The sequence below is a fragment of the Castanea sativa genome, chromosome 3 (genome assembly GCF_040712315.1).
Source record: "Castanea sativa cultivar Marrone di Chiusa Pesio chromosome 3, ASM4071231v1".
In the NCBI taxonomy this organism is placed as follows: domain Eukaryota; kingdom Viridiplantae; phylum Streptophyta; class Magnoliopsida; order Fagales; family Fagaceae; genus Castanea; species Castanea sativa.
The window spans coordinates 23,659,360-23,681,612 of record NC_134015.1 but is presented as its reverse complement, the minus strand read 5'-3'; the positions used below and the strand labels follow the sequence as shown (position 1 = coordinate 23,681,612).

The following is a 22,253-nucleotide window of genomic DNA, read 5'->3' as shown; positions in this document are numbered from 1 at the left end:
CTGTGGGTGGGAGTGGGATACGGATAATGAGACTCAGCTTCTGATAGGAAGAAAGAAAGCTTCACCTCTTAAACCATTAGTTTTGAGCTGCTCTCAACTTCTTTAGGTTATCAAATAAGTTGAGCTTTTGCAATGCACAAGCAATCCCTGTCGATAAACAGACTGGGAAATGAAACTCTAATCTATTATCTATGCAGTGCTTGTATAGCTATTTCTGCAAAGTTCAAAAGAGGTAAACTTCAACATCTATTTGGTAGTCTCACTTATAAATTAACCAAAGATAACGTTATCTCCTCTCATCGCATATAATTTTTTACCTTATTCTTTGGTTTCTAAATTAAATGGTTTGTGGGGCGTGTAAAAGATCTGGAAAAATTACTCCTCCAAACGATAAAAATCAAATTTTGGTACTATAAAATGTTTAATTTCTAATACTGGTTTTTTCATCATCATCATCATTTTAAATAAATATTCACATCACAAATTCTAGCAGCTAAATTATATTGAAAACATAATCATAACTGTTCCATTTTTATGGGACAACCAAATCTATCAGAAAATGTTTAGATGCTCATTAACAAACAAAATTTGTCATCCGTTTTATGTGCATATTAAAAGAGGAGGAGGTGAAAGAGGTGAATTAGATCCTTGACAAGTTGACAGTGTGCTAGATTTACAAAGATAATGTTACACATCAAAGGACACGCACGTTGCCAACATCTGCCCTCAATAAGCCAAGATCCTTGCCATTTGAGTAGTAATGAATTCGATTTATTCTTTCAAATCTTCTCTTGATTGTATGATAGCTGACGTACCATATCAGTATGTAGCGTATGGCCACCCTGCATCAAATGCAAAAAGTCGTAACCCAATTTAGTGTCTTGTAATCATTGTCTCATAAGCACAACGAAAATTTGAGAGTAAAATAAACTTGCATAAAATTAATCAACACTTTTTTTCCATGAGCTTTCAAACAATGCAATCATCTAATCTTGAAACAGGAAGAATTGGATTTCAACAGATGGTGCCAAAACTTGTGGAGAATGAAAACGATGGGGAAATCAAATGGCCATTAATGCAAGCAAATGTGCTTTATTATTATTTTTTTTTATAAGTAATAAAGATTCATTGATATTAAAAAAGAGAGTCACCCGAGTACACAGGGAGTATACAAGGGGGAACAAATCAAATATGAACATTACAAAAGTCAAGTAAATCCAAAATAGAAGAAAAAAGATGGTTTCTCCACACTGAGAACCAGTCAAGTAAGGTTCGGAAAAAAAGAAGCTTGAGATCAGGCATGGAACTCTCGATGTCTTCAAAACACCTTCTATTAAAGCTACTTCTATTATTTTCTAGTGCGTTCTTTTTCTGCTAGTTGTGACAATGGGGGGTTAGCTTAGTAAAGATTACACTTCTACCCACAGTGCCATCAGCACAGATGCTTGCTAGATTCGATGCCTGGTTTGTGGCTGTAACAAGTATATATTTCAGGGATCAATCGAATACTACATAGTTCTTGTTAGACTTATGGTTAAGTGATTAAATTCACAATTTCCTAGTAGCTTAAGCTTTTGGAACAGTTGGTAATTTAACAGTTCTTATATTCATAATGACTAAGAAATACATTTCCAGATGAGAACTATAAATCAAATCTTGTTAATGATCAACCACAATCAAATCATAGAGATCCAGTCACTCATTCTACCTTTTCTTTCTTTTTGTGTTTTATCACATAAAATCTTTTTTCTCTTTTCTGTTCTTGTTTTTGCCCCTTGAAACTAATATATTCAGAAATAATTAGATAGATCATAGATATATTATGGCTCCATACTAAAACCAAATGCTGCAATTGATTACAGAGATAAGTACCACCAAAGTAGGTACTGGGTGAAGGAAAATCTTACCGATCAACCTCATGATCTCTAGATTCTACTTGTTAAAGAAAAAGATCAAAGACCCCCAATGCAAACCAATCATTAAACTAATCATCTCCATGGATGAGATCAATGCCCTCTAGTGTCCCCATGATGCGCATTTATTTTTCATAAGTTTGTAACAGCATGTAAAACATAAATTAGTAAATGGAGGAGCAACTCAAGGGTAATGAAATCTGATGGCTATTAGTAATGTTCTAGGTATTTTCAATTGTCATAAACAACGTTGGGCAGGTTAAACTGAGGACTTTTATTCAAAGCATTGAACTGAAAGAAGGTTGTTCTCAAGTGATGTGATTGCATATCAAATTGTATGACAAGGGAACTGTGCCTTTTTTGTTGGTCGGAACTCCACATACATTATTTTAAATAGCCAGAGGAAAGGTATCCACAAATAAAGATAAATATAAAGTGAGTCAAGATAATAATAATTAAATAAATAAGAGATAAGAAGTATATATAGAAGTAAGGAGCCTACGAAGTAGCAAAATTGAGTTCGATATAAGAAAATTGGCAAAGATGGTACCACTGGCTGCATCCATAAGAAGAAATGGTTTAATTTGAGGCACAACAAGACAAGGAGGCATAAAAGTTTTATCAGTCAAGACTTTGAAGAAGACATGATGGCCAGTACTGTAACTATGGCCCAATACATAGCCTAGTGGTCAAAGAGACAAAGAGGGACTCATGAAAGCCAAATACAGGCAATTGGGATCAGAATTTGTTAGGCTGCCAATCAAAGGCAGCTGGATGATTCATTATTAAGCCAAAAGGTACTTGGTATCTAAAACAAAAAGGCAACTTTGCAAAAGGGTAAACTAAAAGCTATTTGCAAAAAGCAGAATGCGTGAAACTTTTTCAAAGTGTTTTTTTGTTCAAATTTTGCTCTTCCTGCATCATATCACTTTTTCAAAAAGCTGTCCTAAAGGACAAGAACAATTCCTTCCCTGTCCCCACAATTTCAATATAATACAAATCCTGATTTTCATGATAAAGGCAAAGCATATGACCACAGCAGAACTTTCTTGATAATTAATCAATAATCAACAAATTATAACAGCCATAAAAGGGGGGGGGGGGGGGGGATTGGGTAAATACACATGCCTTGTATGCCACTATATGTGCCACTGGAAGCCCTTGACTGCCAAACTGTGCAAAAAGGGAAAGGTCACCAATAAGATCTAAGACCTTATGGCGACACGGTTCGTCAGGGAAACGCAGTGGGGGGTTCAACCAACCTTTGCTGGCACTGCAGAAGAAGATTAGGATTAAGTATGCAATGAAACTTGGAAAACACAAAAGACAAACTAATTTTTGAGGTTTGCATAGCTATGTAAAATTTCTTATCTCCTAGTTTGAACCTGGAATTTTTCCTACACACTTCTTTTTTTTTTTTTGGGGGGGGGGGGGGGGGGGTGGGTGGTGGTACACTCAGGGCTTGCATTACCCACTTAACTCACACAAAACTGAATCCAAGAGGAAAAACATTTGGAATATTACATTAATGATTTGTTCTATATTAGTCTAGTTCAATTTAATACCAGCACATGTTGTCATCATCTATTGAATTTTGGCAAAGAAAACATTGGAAGTATTTTCCAAACTTGTAAGAGCCCCTAAATTTAGCAATTTGCATTCTCACCCTAAAAATAGGAACTAATCTATAATTGCTTTTCTATGTCAGAGCGGGCCATCTCTCTAGGTTGCACACTCCCTCTAGATCATTTTATTCTTTAAAAAAAAGCTTCGAAGTGAGCAAGTTCAAAAAAAGTTTTTTGACATGGACTTTTTTAGAAAGCAAAATTAGAACATACAGTGTTTCTCCCAATTTTTTCAAATTGTAACTATTAGGGCTTTATTATATGACTCCTTGTCCTTTAATACCAAGTTATGTTCACAAACAAATCATTTTGAGCAGTGCCCACTGCCAGTCCAGTTGAGAAAACCGTTATAATGCATACAAAAATGAAGCATGTACCTACAAACAATGGCATTGTCCAGTGAGCCCCCTTTTATGAGCCCAGAATTACGCATTTGCTCCACCTGCAAGGCTTTTCCAATATAAAATTGAGTATTAGAAGCATAAATTCAACAATATAACAAAAATTTTGAAGTAACCACAATTTGTTCCCCCCCTTGTCCTATGTCACTTGCTTGTCTAGATTTAAATTCTGGATTTTTTTCCATAACAGTAAACTTCTCTTTATAATGCTTCCAACCACCTTGAACATAACTCAGTGTCAAACAAAACCACCATGCCTTCAATAATAATTTTAACGGAAAGAAAGAAAGAGAAACCTTAATATCACAGTTTTTAAGTTGATTATAAAGTCAATCATATCAAAAGAACATATCAAAGTATGACAGCAACAAGGAAGTGAGAAAAAGACTATTATTGGTGATTTTAAACAAACCTGCTCATAAACACAAAAGGTTCTTGATGAAGCTATCTGCTTGGAGTAAAAATAATTATCCAGGGGTGCTGAAGAAAACCACTGACAGCCAATAGCATGCACCTGCGATATAATTTTTTTTTTTTAAATGTGGATTACCATATAGAAATTAAGACAATTGATCTTTTTCTTTCTTTTTTTTCTTTTTTTGAAAAGTAAATTAAGACAACTCATCTTATCTTATTACTCACAAGACTACTATTGAATAGTTAAAATTGACATTCGTAAATATGTTCCAGGTCTTCTAAATCACCCAAATCACATTTCCAGTATACCCTAATCACTAGAAATCCCAAGTAACCAGGTATTGCAGCAACTTTACTCAATCTCAGGAAGAAAAATAATCGGTCCCTATTCTATGTTAAACAAAGCATTTCACTTATAAACCGATTATGACAAATGCCAAATTCTATAATTGAAAATCCTGCAACCAAACATTTTAAGCCTGCTATTTTTTATTAGCAGTAAATTCATTCAATAGAGGCTATGGCTTCGGATAGAATATAATGCAGGAAAATAATACATGTAGCCAACCCTGACTAATCTTGTTGAGGATCCATAGCTGACCCCAAAAATTTGGGACTAAGCTTTGTTGCTGTAGTAGTAAATTCATTCAACGCGCACACACACACACAGATTTTTTTTTTTTTTTTTTATGACAAAGGAACCTCTTCAAGGCAGAGCCACTTCATGTACCGACCCCTATCAAGTAAAACCCAGACACACACACACACACAAGAATATATGCAATAGAAAAACAAACAAAATGAATGCAGATCCAACACTAATAATTTGGAACAACTATATATCCAAGGACCAATGTTTCATTGCTTCACGACATTGTAGATAACTGAAGAAGAAGAATAAGATAATTATAGCAATAGCACATTAAGGCACTTCACCAATATTTGGTGACAGTTAGTCCTATCTCGAATTTACAAATGCCAAATCTGACCATTAAGTGTTATTATACAAGTTAAATGCCCAAAACTTGTATCAACCCAATCAACCTACAAGATTTTCCATTGCACAAGCAGAAAAGGCAAGCAAGACAAAACAGGAGCAAGGCACGGACCAATAATAGCCATCCCATTTATTTAGTTTGTGGTCCCCATCCAGTAGGGATAACACATAAAGAGTTTAGAAGCCAGAATTAAATTCTTATATGCTCTAAAAATAATAATGTACCAATGCAAGGAAGTGGCACCAACCTTCTCCATTTTCAAATTACACACCCAAAAAAATATATATATATATATATATATATATATTCAGAAATTGACAGTCTAGCAATATTCATACCTGTGGGAAGTCAATCCCATAAGTTATGTGAACCTTTTGTGAAGGATATGCAGCAACAAAAGAATCTTTCCTCCACGCATGCACTGGTTCATTCACATAAGGTGCCATTTTTTCACAACTGTTCCCACACTGATCTGTGGCCACCTTTAACCCAACTTGTTCTATGGCCTTCACCCATTCACTTGCCGAGCCATCAAAAATGGGAACCTGAGTGAGTAATTATAGAAACCATCAGTCTCCCCACAACATGTTCAAGCCTTACCAGTTATTGGGCATGATCCAAATGCATAAAGCTCCTATTAAAATATAATTCAATACATTATTGCATCTGTTACAACAAGTGTGTCCATCATTCACATATTCTCTTGAAATTAACACCTTTTGTACTGTTTTTCTCTATTCCACCAAAACAAATATAGTTAAGTGCTGCTTCAACAATAGAATGTAAGAGCATAACATAATCTGATTGCATTGAAACAGAAATTGATAATAACAACTAATATCTAAAGAGAATCCAATCCATCAACCAAACCACCCCCCCCCCCCAAACCCTATGCTCTACTTGTTCAAAATTGTTGCGAGATTGACACGTCTGACATCTCACTCCAATTAATCTAGAAAAGGCCATGGAAAATTTGAAGACTTAATACAACATCAAATCCAAAATTAAAAGCCCCGGTATCCAACGATTCCCTAAATCAAATTTCAGTATACATTGTTGGACGCTCTCACATTAACACAAAGTGCATAAAAATTCAAATTTGAAGTTTATCACGAAGAAATACTTTTAACAAGAAACTTTGTATGAGTTGTATCATTTTCCAAAGCCATAATTCTAACAAAGATAAGCTAGAGATAAAGCAAGCTTAAATTTGAACATTATCGAATCCATTCAGTAAGTCTTAACAAAATCACAGTACCAACCTCAACCTCGCAAACTTTAGGATCCGAATTCTGCAACTCAATCCTGCAATTATCAACACCGGCGGCCTCCAAAGCCGAAAGCAAGTGCTCAACGGTTCGAATTCTGAACCCATCCTTGTGAAGCGTGGTACACAGAGGCGATTCTTCGGCAAAATCGACCGAGGCCGGAATCAAATTTGACCGGAAATCGAAGTACCTCCCTTTTCCCGCGAGCTCCGGCCAAAGTTTCACGGTGGAAACCTCGCCGGAGTGCAGAGTGTTCCCGGTCCGCTCTATGCATCCAGCTACGGTTTGCTGAAGCCTGCCAGTCTGGTCATCAAAGCAATCACATAGATCAGATTAAATGTTACTTTCCGTTTGGTTACTGAGAAAATGTACGAAAATTACCGAATATTCAGATTTCAACAAACTCCGATCGAGTTTTTCAATCAAAAAAAAAAATTATAAAGCTCAGATTATTTTTTCGAGAAGGTTCCAAAAGTTCAGCTCAGATTATAGAGAGAGAGAGAGAGAGAGAGAGAAAGAGAGAGAGAGTACGGATTTCCAGGAGGTGAGTTTTGAGGACTTGAAGGCAGCGGCGAGAGTCATTGAGGTACTACTGGTACTGGTTTGGATCAGTGGCAGTGGCAGAGCGGCGTCGTTTTGGGGGGAGAATACGGATTGGGAAATGTCGCGGAAAAACAGGACATTTTTGGCGGGAGTCTTCTTCTGCCAGACAAGTTAGGATTCTTCTTTATGCCTGAAAAAGTAAAAAATGTGTAGTTCACGAAGACTAGCAGTATCAGAATTCATGTATGAAAACTAAAAATGACAATTTATTTATGTCATCTAAATTAACCAATTCCCTCAACAAAAAAAAAAATCTAAATTAAACAATAAAATAGTTAATTACAATATTTTTAAAAGGTTGTTGAGTTACTGTAAGATCAAATTTATTATTAAAACTAAAAATTATGGTAGATAATTATTATAGTATTTTAAAATAAATAATGAAAATTTTTAAAATATAATTTAATTGAAAAATACTAATTTAAATTTGCTAAATGCATGCTTGGAAATAGAATTTCACCGGGAGCAAAACTAGCATAATAATTTTTGTGGGCGTAGAAATTCAATAAGGTAATAGTGTCATGTGTCTTACTCAAGGCTGAGGAGTCCAATACCGTGCCGAGAAGCTCATATGAAGCCAAAGAGCCAAGCCATTGCCATGCCGATGGCGCATTATTAGAGGAGGACCACACCATAGAGGGAAAGCTTCAGAGAAGGGAAAAGCCCTGATGTGATTGGAGGAATGGTAGCTGCCACCACATTTATTGCACTTCACTAAATCCTCTGGCCTAATTTACATGGAGAAGACCCCTGAACAATGCTGTCTTAGTTGCTGCAACTCACAGAAAATTGGGGAGGGCATCTAATAGGACAACCGCTCAAGTGGTGGCTTGCATAATTAACAAATGGAGGACCAAGATCAGTGGAAATGAGCTATATAATGTGGGGATCCCCCAATATGAAGGGGAGCTGAAAAATTTGTGGAAGAAGACACTGTAACAACCTAGAACAGAAATTGTAACCAAATTTGAAGAGATATATTTAAGAACTACTCTCCTCGGACTTTGCCGATGAATGGTTTTCTTCGCATACAGCTTAATTTTCTTTACTTTCCTGCTATCCTTAATCTACAGTGCGTCTATGCGCGTTGGTCCTTCTATTGAAGCCCAACCTATAAACCCACTTTCTACAAATTCATTGTGTTGGGCTCTCTAGACCCTAGTCCTGTTGCTTTTTGGGCCTAGGATCCAAAACCTGCATTTACAATTTTAATGTTTATACTAATATATTAATTAATGATTAAATATATTTTTATTTTTATTTTCTATCTATTGTTAAGATTTCTTTTCATATAATGGTAAACATATATCAATTTAAGAGTAATAATAGATAAGTTTTCAAGACAATCAAACAGCAGTAGCATCATCTTCAACATGAATAGCTTCACTACAAACAACACTCTCACTAGTACCAATACCAGTGATATCATTCCCAATAAAATTGGCCTCCAACTTTGGTTCTTCAAGTGTAAGGGTAACAATCTCCAGAATTCCAGCTCTTTCATGTATGTTATTCTCATTCTAAGTATCTCCCACAATATTCCACTTCTTTGTTGCTCAAAGGATGTACTCCTCCTGGCTTCTTGACAAAAGTTGAAGCTTAGAATGCACAAATACCAAATCCTCAGCACGTGCAAGAGCAATTATGTTTCTCGTTAACGACTGAATGAATTTGTATGTGTTCTGATTCCTCTTAGCACACGAGGATGAACAATGTTGTCCAAGAAGTCTAAAGGCAAGGGTTTGAAGTTTTGGTAATGAAGCCTCGTTGTATTGCCACCAAACCAAGGGATCTAAGAGCCACCTATCCTTCAAGGCATCTGGTGAAGGAAACCTTCCTCTTGAAAATGTACCAAACTCAAACTTCACCACCGTTAATTCATACTCATCAAGTATTGCTCCAAACACTTGCTCATTTCTAAAGAAATTTCAAGATCTTGATGTGGAGGGATACGCTTTGGACTCACCGCAAGCTATTCAATGGAGTAATACCTAGTTAAAAATAAATAGATGAAACAAAAATTGAAGATGAAATAATCCTTTTACTAGAAGAGGGAATAAGGATATTATAAAATTAAAGAACTTGCTTAGGATTTAATGACTGAGCCATGCGCAATGTAGTAGTGTACAATTTTTAGTCTACCAATCAATGAATATATCATACACCACATTCAAAAATGAGCAACACTTATCTTCTTGCAAGCCTTCATACTGATATATTATCGTCTTCACCTTTTTCTATCATTGAATCCCACATTTCATACACAAGATGAAGACAAGGTTTATTTGTGTCAACTGCTCAAAGCATATTATAAATAGGTGTCGTGAATTTAATGATATAATCAACAACATCCCACCAAGCATTACTTAAAATCAATGCTTTCACTTTTTGAGATTTTACAACATCACCCTCCCTACAAGAAGACCTTTGGTCACTAATAACCATGGTTTGAAGACTTCATTCTATCAACTTCAACCTTTTAAGCACAACAATAACCGCAGCAAATCTAGTCACGGCAACATAAAGCAATTTTAAAGGTCAAAATTCATTAAACATTGCCAACCTCATTAAATGGTTCAAGATAAAAATATGTATGAAGGGCACATCATCAGCAACACTTGTAATCACACTACATTCCTCATATGTAACTTCATTCTTTTCTGTGTTTTTTGTTGCATATTCTTTGAAGCTAGATTAAGAGTATGGGCAACACATGGTATCCAAAATATACGGGGGAACTCATCTTTAATAAGAGATCTAACAGCCTTCATCACATTAGCATTATCAGTGATGACTTCGACAACTTTTTCATGCCCAATCTCTTTTATAGCATCTTTCAACAGCCTAGCAATATAATATTTGTCTTTATACTCCTTTGACCCATCTATTGTCTTTATAAAAATTGGACCTCTCAATCAGGTCTCAGTCCTCTCAATGATGTTGACGTGAGCCATTCTTGTGGGCTTTCTGCTATCGGGTAATTTTTTTTGATAGTTTATCATCTATTTGTACTTTGATAGCTTGATTTCACATTGTTGTGTATATGATTTTGATAAAGCTTTTAGGTTTTTATTTTTCCATGTTAACTAAGTTAAGTCAGATTTGAAAAATCATCAAACAAGATCTTAATTATTTGATTCTTTGAGAAATACAAGTAAAAAAAATGAGTAATTTAGAATTGCACACAAACTATTTGATAAATTCTTTGTGTGAGTTTATTTGTTGAAAAAACTAAGGGAGGCGCAAAATTTAATTCTTTCTCCTTCTTTGAGTTGTATGTGGTGATTTATAGATATGGGTTGTGATTTTGTGACATTATCGCTTGTTATTTCCTTTTAAGTTGTAGGTGAACAATGGTAGGAGTTATAAGCTTTTATACACACACTCACACACATATATATAATTTTATCAGTATACTAATTTATGTTCTGATATAACTAAAATATTTTTATATATAATTTTATCAGTTATGTTTGTATTTGTATATTGATTGATTCTTTTTTTTTTATCATACTCTGTATCTTGGTTTTTTTTTTTTTTTTTTGTGGCTTTTGTATACAAATATACAATGTCTACTTCTGCTAGAAAGAAGATTAAGCAAAAAAATGCACCAAGAGATAGATCAAACTCGGGATGGGATCATGGTGTTGAACTAGATGCAAGGCAAGTTCAATGTAATTATTGTCAGGAAATTCATATGGGCTTATATATCAGCTGAAGCATCATTTAGCTAGATCTAGGAAAAATGTTTCAGCTTGTCTTAGTGGGCCAGAAATGGTGAAGGAGAAATTTGCAGTTTTTTTGAATGCCCAAGCTAAAAAATCTATAAAAATGAAGATGTGGCATTATATAGAAGAAGAGGATGATGACATTGATGATGATTTAGTTGAAGTACAATAACCACATTCATCAAAAGGAAAGGAAAGGGCATATGCATAGGCTCCATGGATAAGTTTATTAAAAAAAAAAAAAAAAGCAAGTAACAATGAATCTTATGTTTAAAAAAAAGAACGTGATAAAGTGATCTAACAAATTGCTAGATTCTTCTACATTAGTACCATTCCTTTTAATTGTGTCAAAAAGTCTGAAGTTTCTTCGAATGACTGATATGATTTCAAGATTTAGAATTGGCCTTAAGCCTCCTTTCTATCATGAGATTAGGGAGACATGCTTGAAGAAAAAGGTAGGTTTTACACTACAAATGCTTGAAGAATATAAGGTTGAAGGGAAAAAAAATAGGTTATTCAATTATGTATGACGGCTGGTCAAATAAGAAAAGAATATCCATATGTAATTTTTTGTTGAATAGTCCCAAAGGAACCATTTTCTAGTACTCCATAGACACATCTAATATATCTAAAATAGCTAGAAAAGTTTTTCAAATCTTAGATGAAGTTGTAGATAGGGTTGGAGAGGAGAATGTTGTACAAGTGGTGACTGACAATGCTACAAACTACAAATTAGCTGGAAAGATGTTGATGCCAAAGGGAAAGTCCTTATTTTGGACTCCATGTGTTGCCCATTGCTTGGATTTGATGCTTGAGGATTTTGAAAAAGAGATTAAAGACCATAAGGACACAATTGCATAGGGGAAAAAGATTTACATATGTTCTAGATCTATGCTTTTAAATTGGTCAAGGGATTTCACTAAAGGGAGGGAATTGATTAGACTTGCTACCACTAGATTTGTCACATCATATTTCACATTGTCATGCCTTATTTAAAAGGAGAATTGATGACAATGTTTTTTACAAAGAAAGGGAGGTGTAGTAAATTTGCAAAAATGAAAGATGGGAAAGGCATACATGCCATAGTTATAGATAACTAAGACTTTTGGTGACTTGTTGCCAAATGCTTAAAGGCTACAATACCTCTCCTAAAGGTGCTTCGCATGGTTGACTCTGATACACATCCAATGTGATTCATTTATCAAGAAATGGAAAGTGCAAGGGAAGAATTACAAAAATCTCAATAATGTTCAAAAGAGGTAAATATTTGTCGGGGGCAAAAAAGTTTCCTTTCCGACAAATGAGATTTATGTTAGGTCGGGGGCCTAAACCGAAACTCGACGATGGGCTTGATGCACAGCCCAAAGGCTATTGGTGAAGATCCAAATAATTCACCATATTTTTATGCCTTGGGCCTAAATTGAGACTTACAAGAACAACTCATAAACAATCTTTACAGCAAACACGTCAGCTTGGTTAAAAAGTCTACTGTAAGAAATAGCCCAACAGTAAAGTGTTTCTGCAGAAAATAACCCAGCAGTAAAGTGCTTCTGCAGAAAATAACCCAGCCGTAAAATGTCTCTGGAGAAAAGAGTAACCCAGCCATAAAGTACTTCTGCAGAAAAGAGTAACCAAACTATAAAGTACTTCTGCAGAAAAGAGTAACCCAGCCGTAAAATGTTTCTACAGAAAAATAACCCAGCAATAAAGTTTTTCACAGATTAAGGGAAACATCCATATTTTCAGACTCATCTTCCGTTAGCTCTGGGGAAGAGTCTTCTAATACAATAATATGATAAAAAAATTATATGGTAACAGTTACATCATAACCATGAATAGTAAATGAATAAGTAAAAATCATGGGTTCCATAATGGCAAATAATGAAGAAAGCTTAGTGTGAGATGAAGGGAGAGAGAGAGATCTCAGCTAGTGCAGCAAGATCATTATGGTGCCAAAGCATACTCGTGGATGTAGTATATATAATGAGTACAGAGAGTCATTTGTGAGTAGTATGAGTAATGAGTGAGAGTGTATAGTAGGGCTGCTGGGACTTTCTGCTGGAGAGGAGCTGTGTGTTTTTAAGTAGAGGTATGAGGGGTGTTTTGGGCTAGGAGCTGAAGAACTCAGTTTCTATGCTTGAAGCTGAGAGCTTAGTGACTTAGAACTTTGCTGGAGTTTAGAGAAAGTTGAAACAGAAGGATCGAGTGAGAGTTTTTCTCTATGAGTGTATTGGTATGTTCCCCCCCCTTTGAAGTATTAATGGAGAGTTCTATTTATAGTTTGGTTTTAGGGGGTAATTAGCAAATAACTTTTGCTAAATCTTCCCCAATCTTCAGAAAATCCTTAGAGATTCGTTCTTCGAAATTTAGCTAAGAGTAGTAAGCTTAACTTTTGGAAAATTCTTGTTGTTTTGGGTAATAACAGCTGTGATTCTGACTTAGCATTAATGCTGATTGGCCTTGGCTGATGGGATTAGAGCATGCATTAAGCTAATGATCTTGGTTGAGCTGTTACTAGATTCAGAGCTCCCTAAGGCAGGTTGTATCACCCCAAGCCAGGTGTCAACCTTGGAGCCTTTGCTGGGAACTCTGCTGGGATCTCCTTGATGCCTTCCAAACCACATTTCTCTAAATTTCCCCATTAGGGGTTCATGTGCTTGGTCCATGAACCAGAAAATACACATTTTTAGCATGAAAATGAGCTGATTTCAGGTTGTTTTAGGAGCTTTAATGGCCTGGTCATGGCTGCCTCTAATGCTTGACCGAATGGGTTGGAGGAGAAAGAAGAGACAGCTAGCTGAAGCCCCTCAGCTTTCTGTCAAGTCAGCTTCAGCTTTTTGTCAATTCAGCCTCAGCTTTATGTCACATGAGAAATGATGAAATTTCAGCTTGTGAAGGAAGGGTTCAACCTCTGATGGACACGTGTCCTATTTTGACCCGATTTGACAAGTTGGAACCTAATGGCTGTGGGCTCCAGTTGTTGAATTGTGCTGAGTTTAGGCTGATTAGCTCATGTGAGCTTCAGCTGCTGGGGCTTAAATATGGGCTGGGCTAGTCCAGCTAGGCTTTACATTTGAGCTTCCTTGGGCTTAATTATCCCTACAAGATGAAGAGTTTTGCCATGTATGATATACAGGGGCTTTTATAAATTTTGTAAGAGAAGTATCTCTTAAAATATGAGTATTTATATTTCCCATGAGTAAGTGATTTAGTATATGTAAAATAAGTGTTAAGATAATATTTGAGTTTTGTAAATATGTGCCAAAATAGCATTTGGGCTTTTAGAAATAGTTACCAAAATAATGTTTGGGCTTTATGAAATAGTGCCAAAATAATATTGGGCTTTTAAAAATAGTGCCAAAATAATATTGGGCTTTTAAAAATAGTGCCAAAACAATATTTGGGCTTTATGAAGTAGTGCCAAAATAGTATTGGGCTTTTAGAAATAGTGTCAAAACAATATTGAGTTTTTAGAAATAGTTGCCAAAACAATATTTGGGTTTTATGAAGTGGTGCCAAAATATTGTTAGGCATTTAGAAATAGTGCCAAAATAATATTGGGCTTTTAGAAATAGTGTCAAAACAATATTGGGCTTTTAGAAATAGTTGCTAAAACAATATTTGGGCTTTATGAAGTGGTGCCAAAATATTGTTGGGCTTTTAGAAATAGTGTCAAAACAATATTGGGCTTTTAGAAATAGTTGCCAAAACAATATTTGGGTTTTATGAAGTGGTGCCAAAATATTGTTAGGCTTTTAGAAATAGTGCCAAAATAATATTGGGCTTTTAGAAATAGTGTCAAAACAATATTGGGCTTTTAGAAATAGTTGCCAAAACAATATTTGGGCTTTATGAAGTGGTGCCAAAATATTGTTGGGCTTTTAAAAATAGTTTGCCAAATTAGCATTTGGGCTTTGTAACATAGTTTGCCAAATTACTATTTGGGCTTTGTAAAATAGTGTCAAATTAGTACTTGGGATTTGTAAAATAGTTTGCCAAATTAGTATTTGGGCTTTGTAAAATAGTTTGAGATTTTGTAAAGATATTGCCATGTAGCAACGGACTTTGTAAGGTGCCGTGTAGTAACGGTCTTAGAAAGGTGTCGTGTAGCAACGGACTTAGAGATGCCGTGTAGCAACAGGCTTAGTAAGGTGCAGTGTAGCAACAGGCTTAGAAAAGGATTTTGTTGGGCTTTTTTGTGGAGGAAGTATAATTCGTGGCCCAACGTTGGTAGCAAGGTGATGGGCGTTTTTTGTAAAAACCCAAGTTGGATAATATGTGGAATATAATAGGTAATGTTTGTGAGAGGGCCCAAGGTAATTTGTGGGGCTTATATATGTAGTAAATATTTGTGAGAGCCCAATAACGTGGAGAATATTTAAGTAATATGTGGGCGACATTTATGTGGGCTTCAAAACAATTATTGGGCTTGTGTGGGTATTTTTTGTGAGTAGGCTAAAGAAATTAGAGCCTGAAAATTTGTACCTCAACAATATTTTATTTATATCTTCCTTAAATTTACATTTTTTTAATTCATTAGTTTATTAAATATATAGTCATTGTTTTTTTTTTTTTATATATAATATCAACTGTTTCAAATTGTAGTTACAAAGAGATATGGGAGATTATTGATGATCGTTGGAAAATGCAACTTCTTAGGCCTTTGCATGCTGCAGATACTATTTGAACCCTCGTATTCATTATAATCCTGATTTTGATCTAGGTTCAAATATTAAAATAGGACTATATGTGTGCCTTCAATGAATGGTTCTAGAAGTTGGTGATAGGAAAAAAATAGATGTCCAACTTGAACAATTCAAACAAGTAAAGGGGCTCTTTGGTATTGAAGTTGTCATACTAGTTAGAAATACTAAAAAGCCAAGTAACAAATTTTGTTTTGTTTTTTTAATTTTACATTCAAATTCATCTTTATTAGTTGTAAACTATAATCATAAGACTAAGACATTGTAATTCATAAATGTATCAACTAAGTGGTGGGATTCATATGGAGATGACTGTTTTGAATTGAAAATTTTTGCTATAAGAATATTGAGCTTAACATGTAGGTCTTAAGTTTGTGAAAGAAATTGGAGTGTATTTGAAATGATAAGACCAAATTAGTGCCGTTAAAAGCGATGAGTGCACTTAATGCAAAGCGCAATGCTCACTTGATCGATGTGAATTGCACATTTAAAAAAAATTAATAAATTAATTTTTTTTATTAATGGTCAAAACAACAATCAAGTGATCAAATAATCATATAAATTACAATAAAATATTTATATAATTCTCGCATGCTTTAAAAAACATATGCAACCATGATATTTGATGGTCATGATTACAAAACATGGTTGAATCAATATAGAAGTATAGAACCAAAAAGACAAAGGCTAAAAAGTACTAGAATGTTAAGTATTGTTATCTCTGCTTAACAAAATCAATGCAAATATGCAATGCAGTCCTAATTTACATAATCATCATCCTCATTAAGCAAGGCACCATCATCATTGTCATCACAAGATTTGTAGCCCTCATCAATTTCATCTCCATCATGTGGAGCATATTGTGAACTAGAACTTGAACTAGAACTTGTTGCTTGCCCTAGTGGCCCCATTCTTGATCTCAAGCTGAATCTTTCTTCTTCAACTCTAAAAGCTTTAGCAACACTACCCCATGTCAAAATATCATCATCAAACACAAGATCATCTTCAGCAAATTCATCTAGTTCATCTTCTTCTACTCTTCCAGGCAACCACTTATTACTATCATCTATATCTTTCAAGGAGATTGGATCAATTGTGTCACGCAAATTATATCTCTGCTTCTAGGCCCTGTTGTACTTAATACATACCAAATCATTCATTTGGGATTGTGCTAACCTATTTCTTTTCTTGCTATGCACCTACATAATTCATATAGCCATATATTAATATGCATAAATGACGATATCATGATAATTAAATCATGAAATAAATTTCACAATTAAGTCCCTAACTTTTTAGTCACTCACATGTTCAAATATCTTTTAGTGCTGCTCGCACCCTAATGAACTACAAACTAGGCTAAGAACTTTTATTGCAAATTGCTGTAAACTTGGAGTTGAAGCTCCATGAGCAAACTACCAATCAGTTGTTAAGGAAAATAAAAAATGGTCTTAACTCTTCATCCTTAACTCAAACTTTATAAGGACTAAATAATTTTCAATTTATTAAAATGGGCAAACTAATAAGTAACAACTAAGAAAAGCTAAGAAAGCGAAATACTTGGTGCTTTTTTCTCTCTCTATCTAACATTTATAGGCAGCCCAAAGAGGCCCTCTTCTCTCTTATATGATGTCAGCTCTTCAATAATTGTATCTTGTTGATTAATTTTTGGAACCAACCTTTGTATGCATTTTTATAGCCCAGACATTACCTCTTCTTCTTGCTCAATTTTAGAGCGATTATCATAAAAATATTCTAGATTCAAGAAATAGTCATTCGCATGCAAAGGCCGATGGAGTTGACATTCACACCTTCGATCTATTATTTCAAAGATTTCTTTGTATTTTTCTTCCTTTTCATTAGAAGATTTTTCAATTGCTTCTTTAGCTCAATCCATAGCCTCATAAATGTACTCTATAATAGGTTTTTTCTCCCATCAACCAATCAAAGCACACGTACAAGAGGACCTGACACTTTAAGGCTATAGATCCAAAATATAGCCTTTAGAACTATTTGAACCACCTTTTTTCTTGTTCCTATGGGTCCAATCCTCAAAAGTAAACATCTTTCTCAACTTTTCATTTTGTTTATGTATACTTGATAATGTGAGAAATGAAGTACCAAATTGAGTTTTAGCGAGCCTAAGTAAGTTCCTTTGCCTTGTAAAGCATCTCATCATGTTTATGAGACATGTACGATTATATATATCCAGTAAGCATCTCATGATTGTAGGAAGCTTTGCAATGTCTTTCAACATGAAATCCAAACAATGGGCAGTACATGAGATCCAATACAAATGATGTCGTTTTACCTCCAATAATCGTCCTAATAATGTAAAAATATAAGTATGACAATTAGTAATAATTAAGATAAAAAGGAAAATATAATATGAATACTATTTTCCAATTTCATGAGATTAAGTTATATAGTTCTATTCTCAAAAAAAAAAAAAAGATATATAGTTCTATAAATAACTTCTTACCTGCCATCACATAACCTGAGTCATTATCAATTATAACTTGTACAACTTTTTTCTGCTCCAATTTTCTCCACCATGCTATAAAATAGTTGAAAAATCCTTTCTTCGGTCTTCATATATGAAGACGCACCAATAGACTCAATAAATATGCTTGCCTTAGAGCAATTAAACAAAAAATTTATCAAAGATCAATGACTTTTATCTTGCCACATCAAACATAGTGGAACATCCAATTCATGCCCATTCTTCTTTATGGCTCTTCATTATCATCAATCCGGGCCACTTCCTTTTCCAATAAATGAACTCTCACTTCATGGTAACTTAGGGGCTTCATACCAATTCCATATCATCCAATGAATTGAATTGCATCTTTGAAATAATCATAATTAACAACATTGAATGGAATTGTTTCTTCATACATCCACCTTGCTATATCAGTATAAGCCTTTTCTCTTAACTCTTTATTATAAGAATCATTAATTGTTGTTTAGAACCCCTTTCCACTTTTTCCCATTTGTGCTATTTTAGGAGGAGTGACAAATGCATCCATAGGACCTACATGCCTTGATTTCTCTTTACTAATACCACTGCCACCTATATTTTGCACTCGTTTACCACGAGCATCAACTTCAGCAACCTTATCCTCCTTTTCTTTATCAAAAGCCACATCATCAAAATCAGCCATCAAATTTATTTGCTCTTTTACTATTTTTTTTTCTCAACATATATTGTTTAACTTCTTCCTTCATATGTTTAGGGCATTTTTTACAACCAACAATAGCTCTATAACCTCCAATCAAGTATTGCTTAAATCTATTAGCCCCTCATTTTGCAACTTTCCCAAAAATTGCAATCAAATCATTTTGATTGTTTTGATCAGTTAGATATGCATACTTCCATACAATATCTTTTCTTGAATTTGAATCTCCAGTAGCCATAATGCATTAATGCCCTATAACTAATTACTAACATTAGTGAATAATTTAATCACTTAATAAATCTAAGAAAAATTCAATATGAGTCTAATTGATATGTTGACATCTATTAAAGTACTAATGTTACTAAACAATTACCACATATTAATAATTTCATACATTCATACATGCTTATTTTTTCATGAATGATCCAATTAAGAAAGAGAGGAGTTTTGGGTTTCATAATGAGGGAAAAAAATGGAACAGGTTTAAAAAATTTGGAGAGAAGCCCAAAAATGGGTTTCTGGGAAGAGCCCAAATAAAAAATTGGGGGGGGGGGGGTAAGTAAACGAAAGAGAATAATTTGTGCTTTAGGGACAGGTTTAAGAAAAAAAAAAAAAAAAAAACAGAGGAGTTGTGTCGTGAGTTTCAGAGAGAGAGAGAGAGAGAGATGCCTTTGAGCTTTCTCGTTTTCCTATTGACACTGAGAGAGCAGTGGGGTTGGGGTTGTTTGACTTGAGTGTTTGTTTGTGTGGTTGTAGTCCAAAAGGTCTAAAATATCTAAAGAGGTAGGTTTAGGTATATGGTAGCACACTACACTATTAGTTTTTATATATTAAATCAATGACTTATATCAAACATATTTAGATCTAATAGCTAAAAATCAAATTAGGATTTAAAAAAATATATATATACAAAAAGCTCAAAAAAGTGCGCCCAAGGCGAGCTTTCGTGAGAGTGCCTTACTTTAAGGGTAGAGAGCCCCAAGGTCTATGCACTCTGCTCTTTGCGCTTAAGTGTGCTTTTAACAATATTAGACCAAATGACTTTGATATATTATGGCAAGATGATTTTCCATTTTCTTTCTTAGTCAGAAGTTTGTTCCTTCCCCCCCCCCCCCCCTCTCCCATTTGTTTGAGAATTCTCTATTAAAATTGTTACAACTATAGATACACTAAAAAAAAGGAGAAATTGTTCACACCAAAAAAATGAATGACTTGGTTTTCGTTACGTACAACTTGAAGATAAAAAGAGAAAAGAGCTAAACCATTGAGTGCAAATTTTTTTTGGAGAATTTGTCTTCTGATGATGAGTGGTTAGCATATGGTGTAGAATCAAAGGATAATGGCACAGATTTTGATGAAGACAATGATGGTGTGCTAGTTCATGATGTTAGTGATGAATCTCATGATAATGATGTTGATTCTAAAGATGATGATGGTGATGGGGCCCCACTTGGATTTGAGAAAGTTAGGGATTTTGATGATTATGCTATGGATGTTGATGGTAGGAAGGACATATATGATGAAATGAGTGATGATTATTAGGATAGTGTTTAGAAGAATCTTAGAATATGAATTTTCTTTTGGATTTTATATTGTAATTAGCTAGTTTTCATTTGCTAATTTATATTGGATTTTGAAATTGGAACTAAGAATTTGGAAAATATATTCCATATATGTAGATAAATATTTTGATACTTGGTTGCTAATTAGACATGTATTGATACATTGTCTCAAAACTTAAATATATTTGTTTCATTAGTATATACGTAATAATGTAGGGCATGCAAATTACAAGATATGATGCAAATCTTTGTTTTTTTATGGATAAATTCATATTTTACATGATTATTCAACATACAAAGTTACTATCAATGTATTTTTTTTCCTTCAAATATGAAAATAAGTAAGATATTACGATCTATGATCCACAATCCTACCAACCTCCCGTGATCCTATGTAGGATCCCGATCTTGACAACCTTGACCTTAACCTCAGAATAAGATTCCTTGAAAACCATATCACAATCGTTTCACTTAAAAGTCACGATTCCACCTGTTCTAGATCTACTAGCCTTTTCCAATTTAATAATGTATTTCCAAAGAGAACCTTCATTCGAAGATAATGAGCTAGTAGTCTCAACTAAAAATTAAATTGAACCTACAAGTATTTTGAAAATTTTATAACTAAATAAGCAATCAACATTTTTTTCAACATTCAAATAATCAACAATCAATAATTCAACATTTTTTTTTCAATCATGTAATCAACTTAATAAGCAACTCATGAACTCAAACAAGGAAAATAGAGAGAGAGTGAGCCAAAGAGAGAGATTGAGCGATAGAAAAAGAGAAAGAGAAGGATCGAGTGATAGAAAACACACCGTCAACCATCGCCCTTACCATCGTTGGTCTTTGCTTTCACTGATAACCACACTGTTGGACTTAGCTACTTCCGCCATTGGATAGACACTGAGAGTGAAGTGAGAGAAGGAGAGAGATCAAGAAAGAGATTGAAAGATGCTAAAGCAAGTTTTTTACGACTAGATCACTTTTAAGCTAAACTAATATAATTAGTTCAAGTACAAGTGATTAACCAATTTCCATATACCAAGAACTAAACCAAACAAAGCATATTAAATATAAAGCAATATGGAAAGATGGTAAAAGCATGCGAAGCACAGGTAAACACCAAGATGTGTTTAGGAAGAGAAAGACCAAAAACCCCAGGCAAAAAAACCTCTGCTCAACCACTCGGCATAAATCTCCATTAGACAAGATAGTTGCAGTACAAAAGATTACTATGAACCCTCCAAGCCCATAAGCCTAAATGCACTTGAGCTCTCCAAGCTCCAAGTAGCAACCAACTTCACTGAGTCCTTTCTCTTTCTAGCTTACTGGAGAACCTTTATTGAAGCACCAATAGAAACATCACCAAAATGAATTTGATTTGAAAATGACTCCTCAAGTTTCTAAGAAGCTTCATTCAACATGCAGGGTTTTTGTATGGGTGAGATGAAGAAATACAAAATCTCAATTGAAGATTGAAAGAGATGGAAAAGAGATGATAGAGTTGTTTTTGCTCAAAACTAAAAGCTCTCTCTTTTCTTACAAAGGTTGGCCTCTTGGATATTCAACTTGTGTTCTTGGGTTTGTTAAGACCCTCATCTAAAGGTGTTAGAAACTGAAAATGATATGAATGGACACCTAAAGTGGGTATGTCCTTTTGTATACCCCATCCAAGAGTTATGGAGTAATGGCTTGGACTGTTACTCTACCCCACTAAGTCCACTATCCCACTCAATATTAATTGAGTGGTGTGTATATGAACACCAAGAGTGGTATCCATTGTACATGAAAAATGAATTCTCTATTTCTCATAGTATTTATAGAGTGTTGTGAGGCTCTTAGGTTGTGAGTTA

The 22,253-nt window shown here is 34.5% G+C and overlaps 1 protein-coding gene across 3 annotated transcripts; it reads right to left on the bottom strand.

Moving 5' to 3' along the window:
- Positions 1-550: 550 nt before the first annotated feature.
- On the bottom strand, positions 551-7,408 carry LOC142627358 (putative UDP-3-O-acyl-N-acetylglucosamine deacetylase 1, mitochondrial). Of its 3 annotated transcripts, XM_075801201.1 has the most exons (8): positions 7,154-7,408; positions 6,617-6,925; positions 5,693-5,899; positions 4,352-4,453; positions 4,056-4,196; positions 3,916-3,980; positions 3,042-3,186; positions 551-842 (listed from the first exon to the last, which is right to left on the bottom strand). In XM_075801201.1, exons 1-8 carry the CDS (start codon positions 7,202-7,204, stop codon positions 780-782), a joined length of 1,083 nt encoding a protein of 360 aa, XP_075657316.1. In that variant the 5' UTR covers positions 7,205-7,408; the 3' UTR covers positions 551-779. The 3 variants fall into 3 exon arrangements, with proteins under 3 accessions (XP_075657316.1, XP_075657317.1, XP_075657318.1); XM_075801202.1 differs by lacking the exon at positions 4,056-4,196; XM_075801203.1 differs by lacking the exon at positions 551-842 and having other exon boundaries at positions 3,047-3,186; positions 3,920-3,980.
- Between the last annotated feature and the right edge of the window lie 14,845 nt (positions 7,409-22,253).

Bases quoted from the DNA above. Each gene is read 5' to 3' on its own strand.
- LOC142627358 (XM_075801201.1), bottom strand. From the start codon at position 7,204: ATGACTCTCGCCGCTGCCTTCAAGTCCTCAAAACTCACCTCCTGGAAA. The intron at 4,197-4,351 runs GTTTGTTTAAAA...TTATTATTGAAG, and splicing joins CCTTTTGTGTTTATGAGCAG to GCATGGTGGTTTTGTTTGAC. The intron at 843-3,041 runs GCATGTGTATTT...CATTTGATGCAG, and splicing joins CACATATAGTGGCATACAAG to GGTGGCCATACGCTACATAC.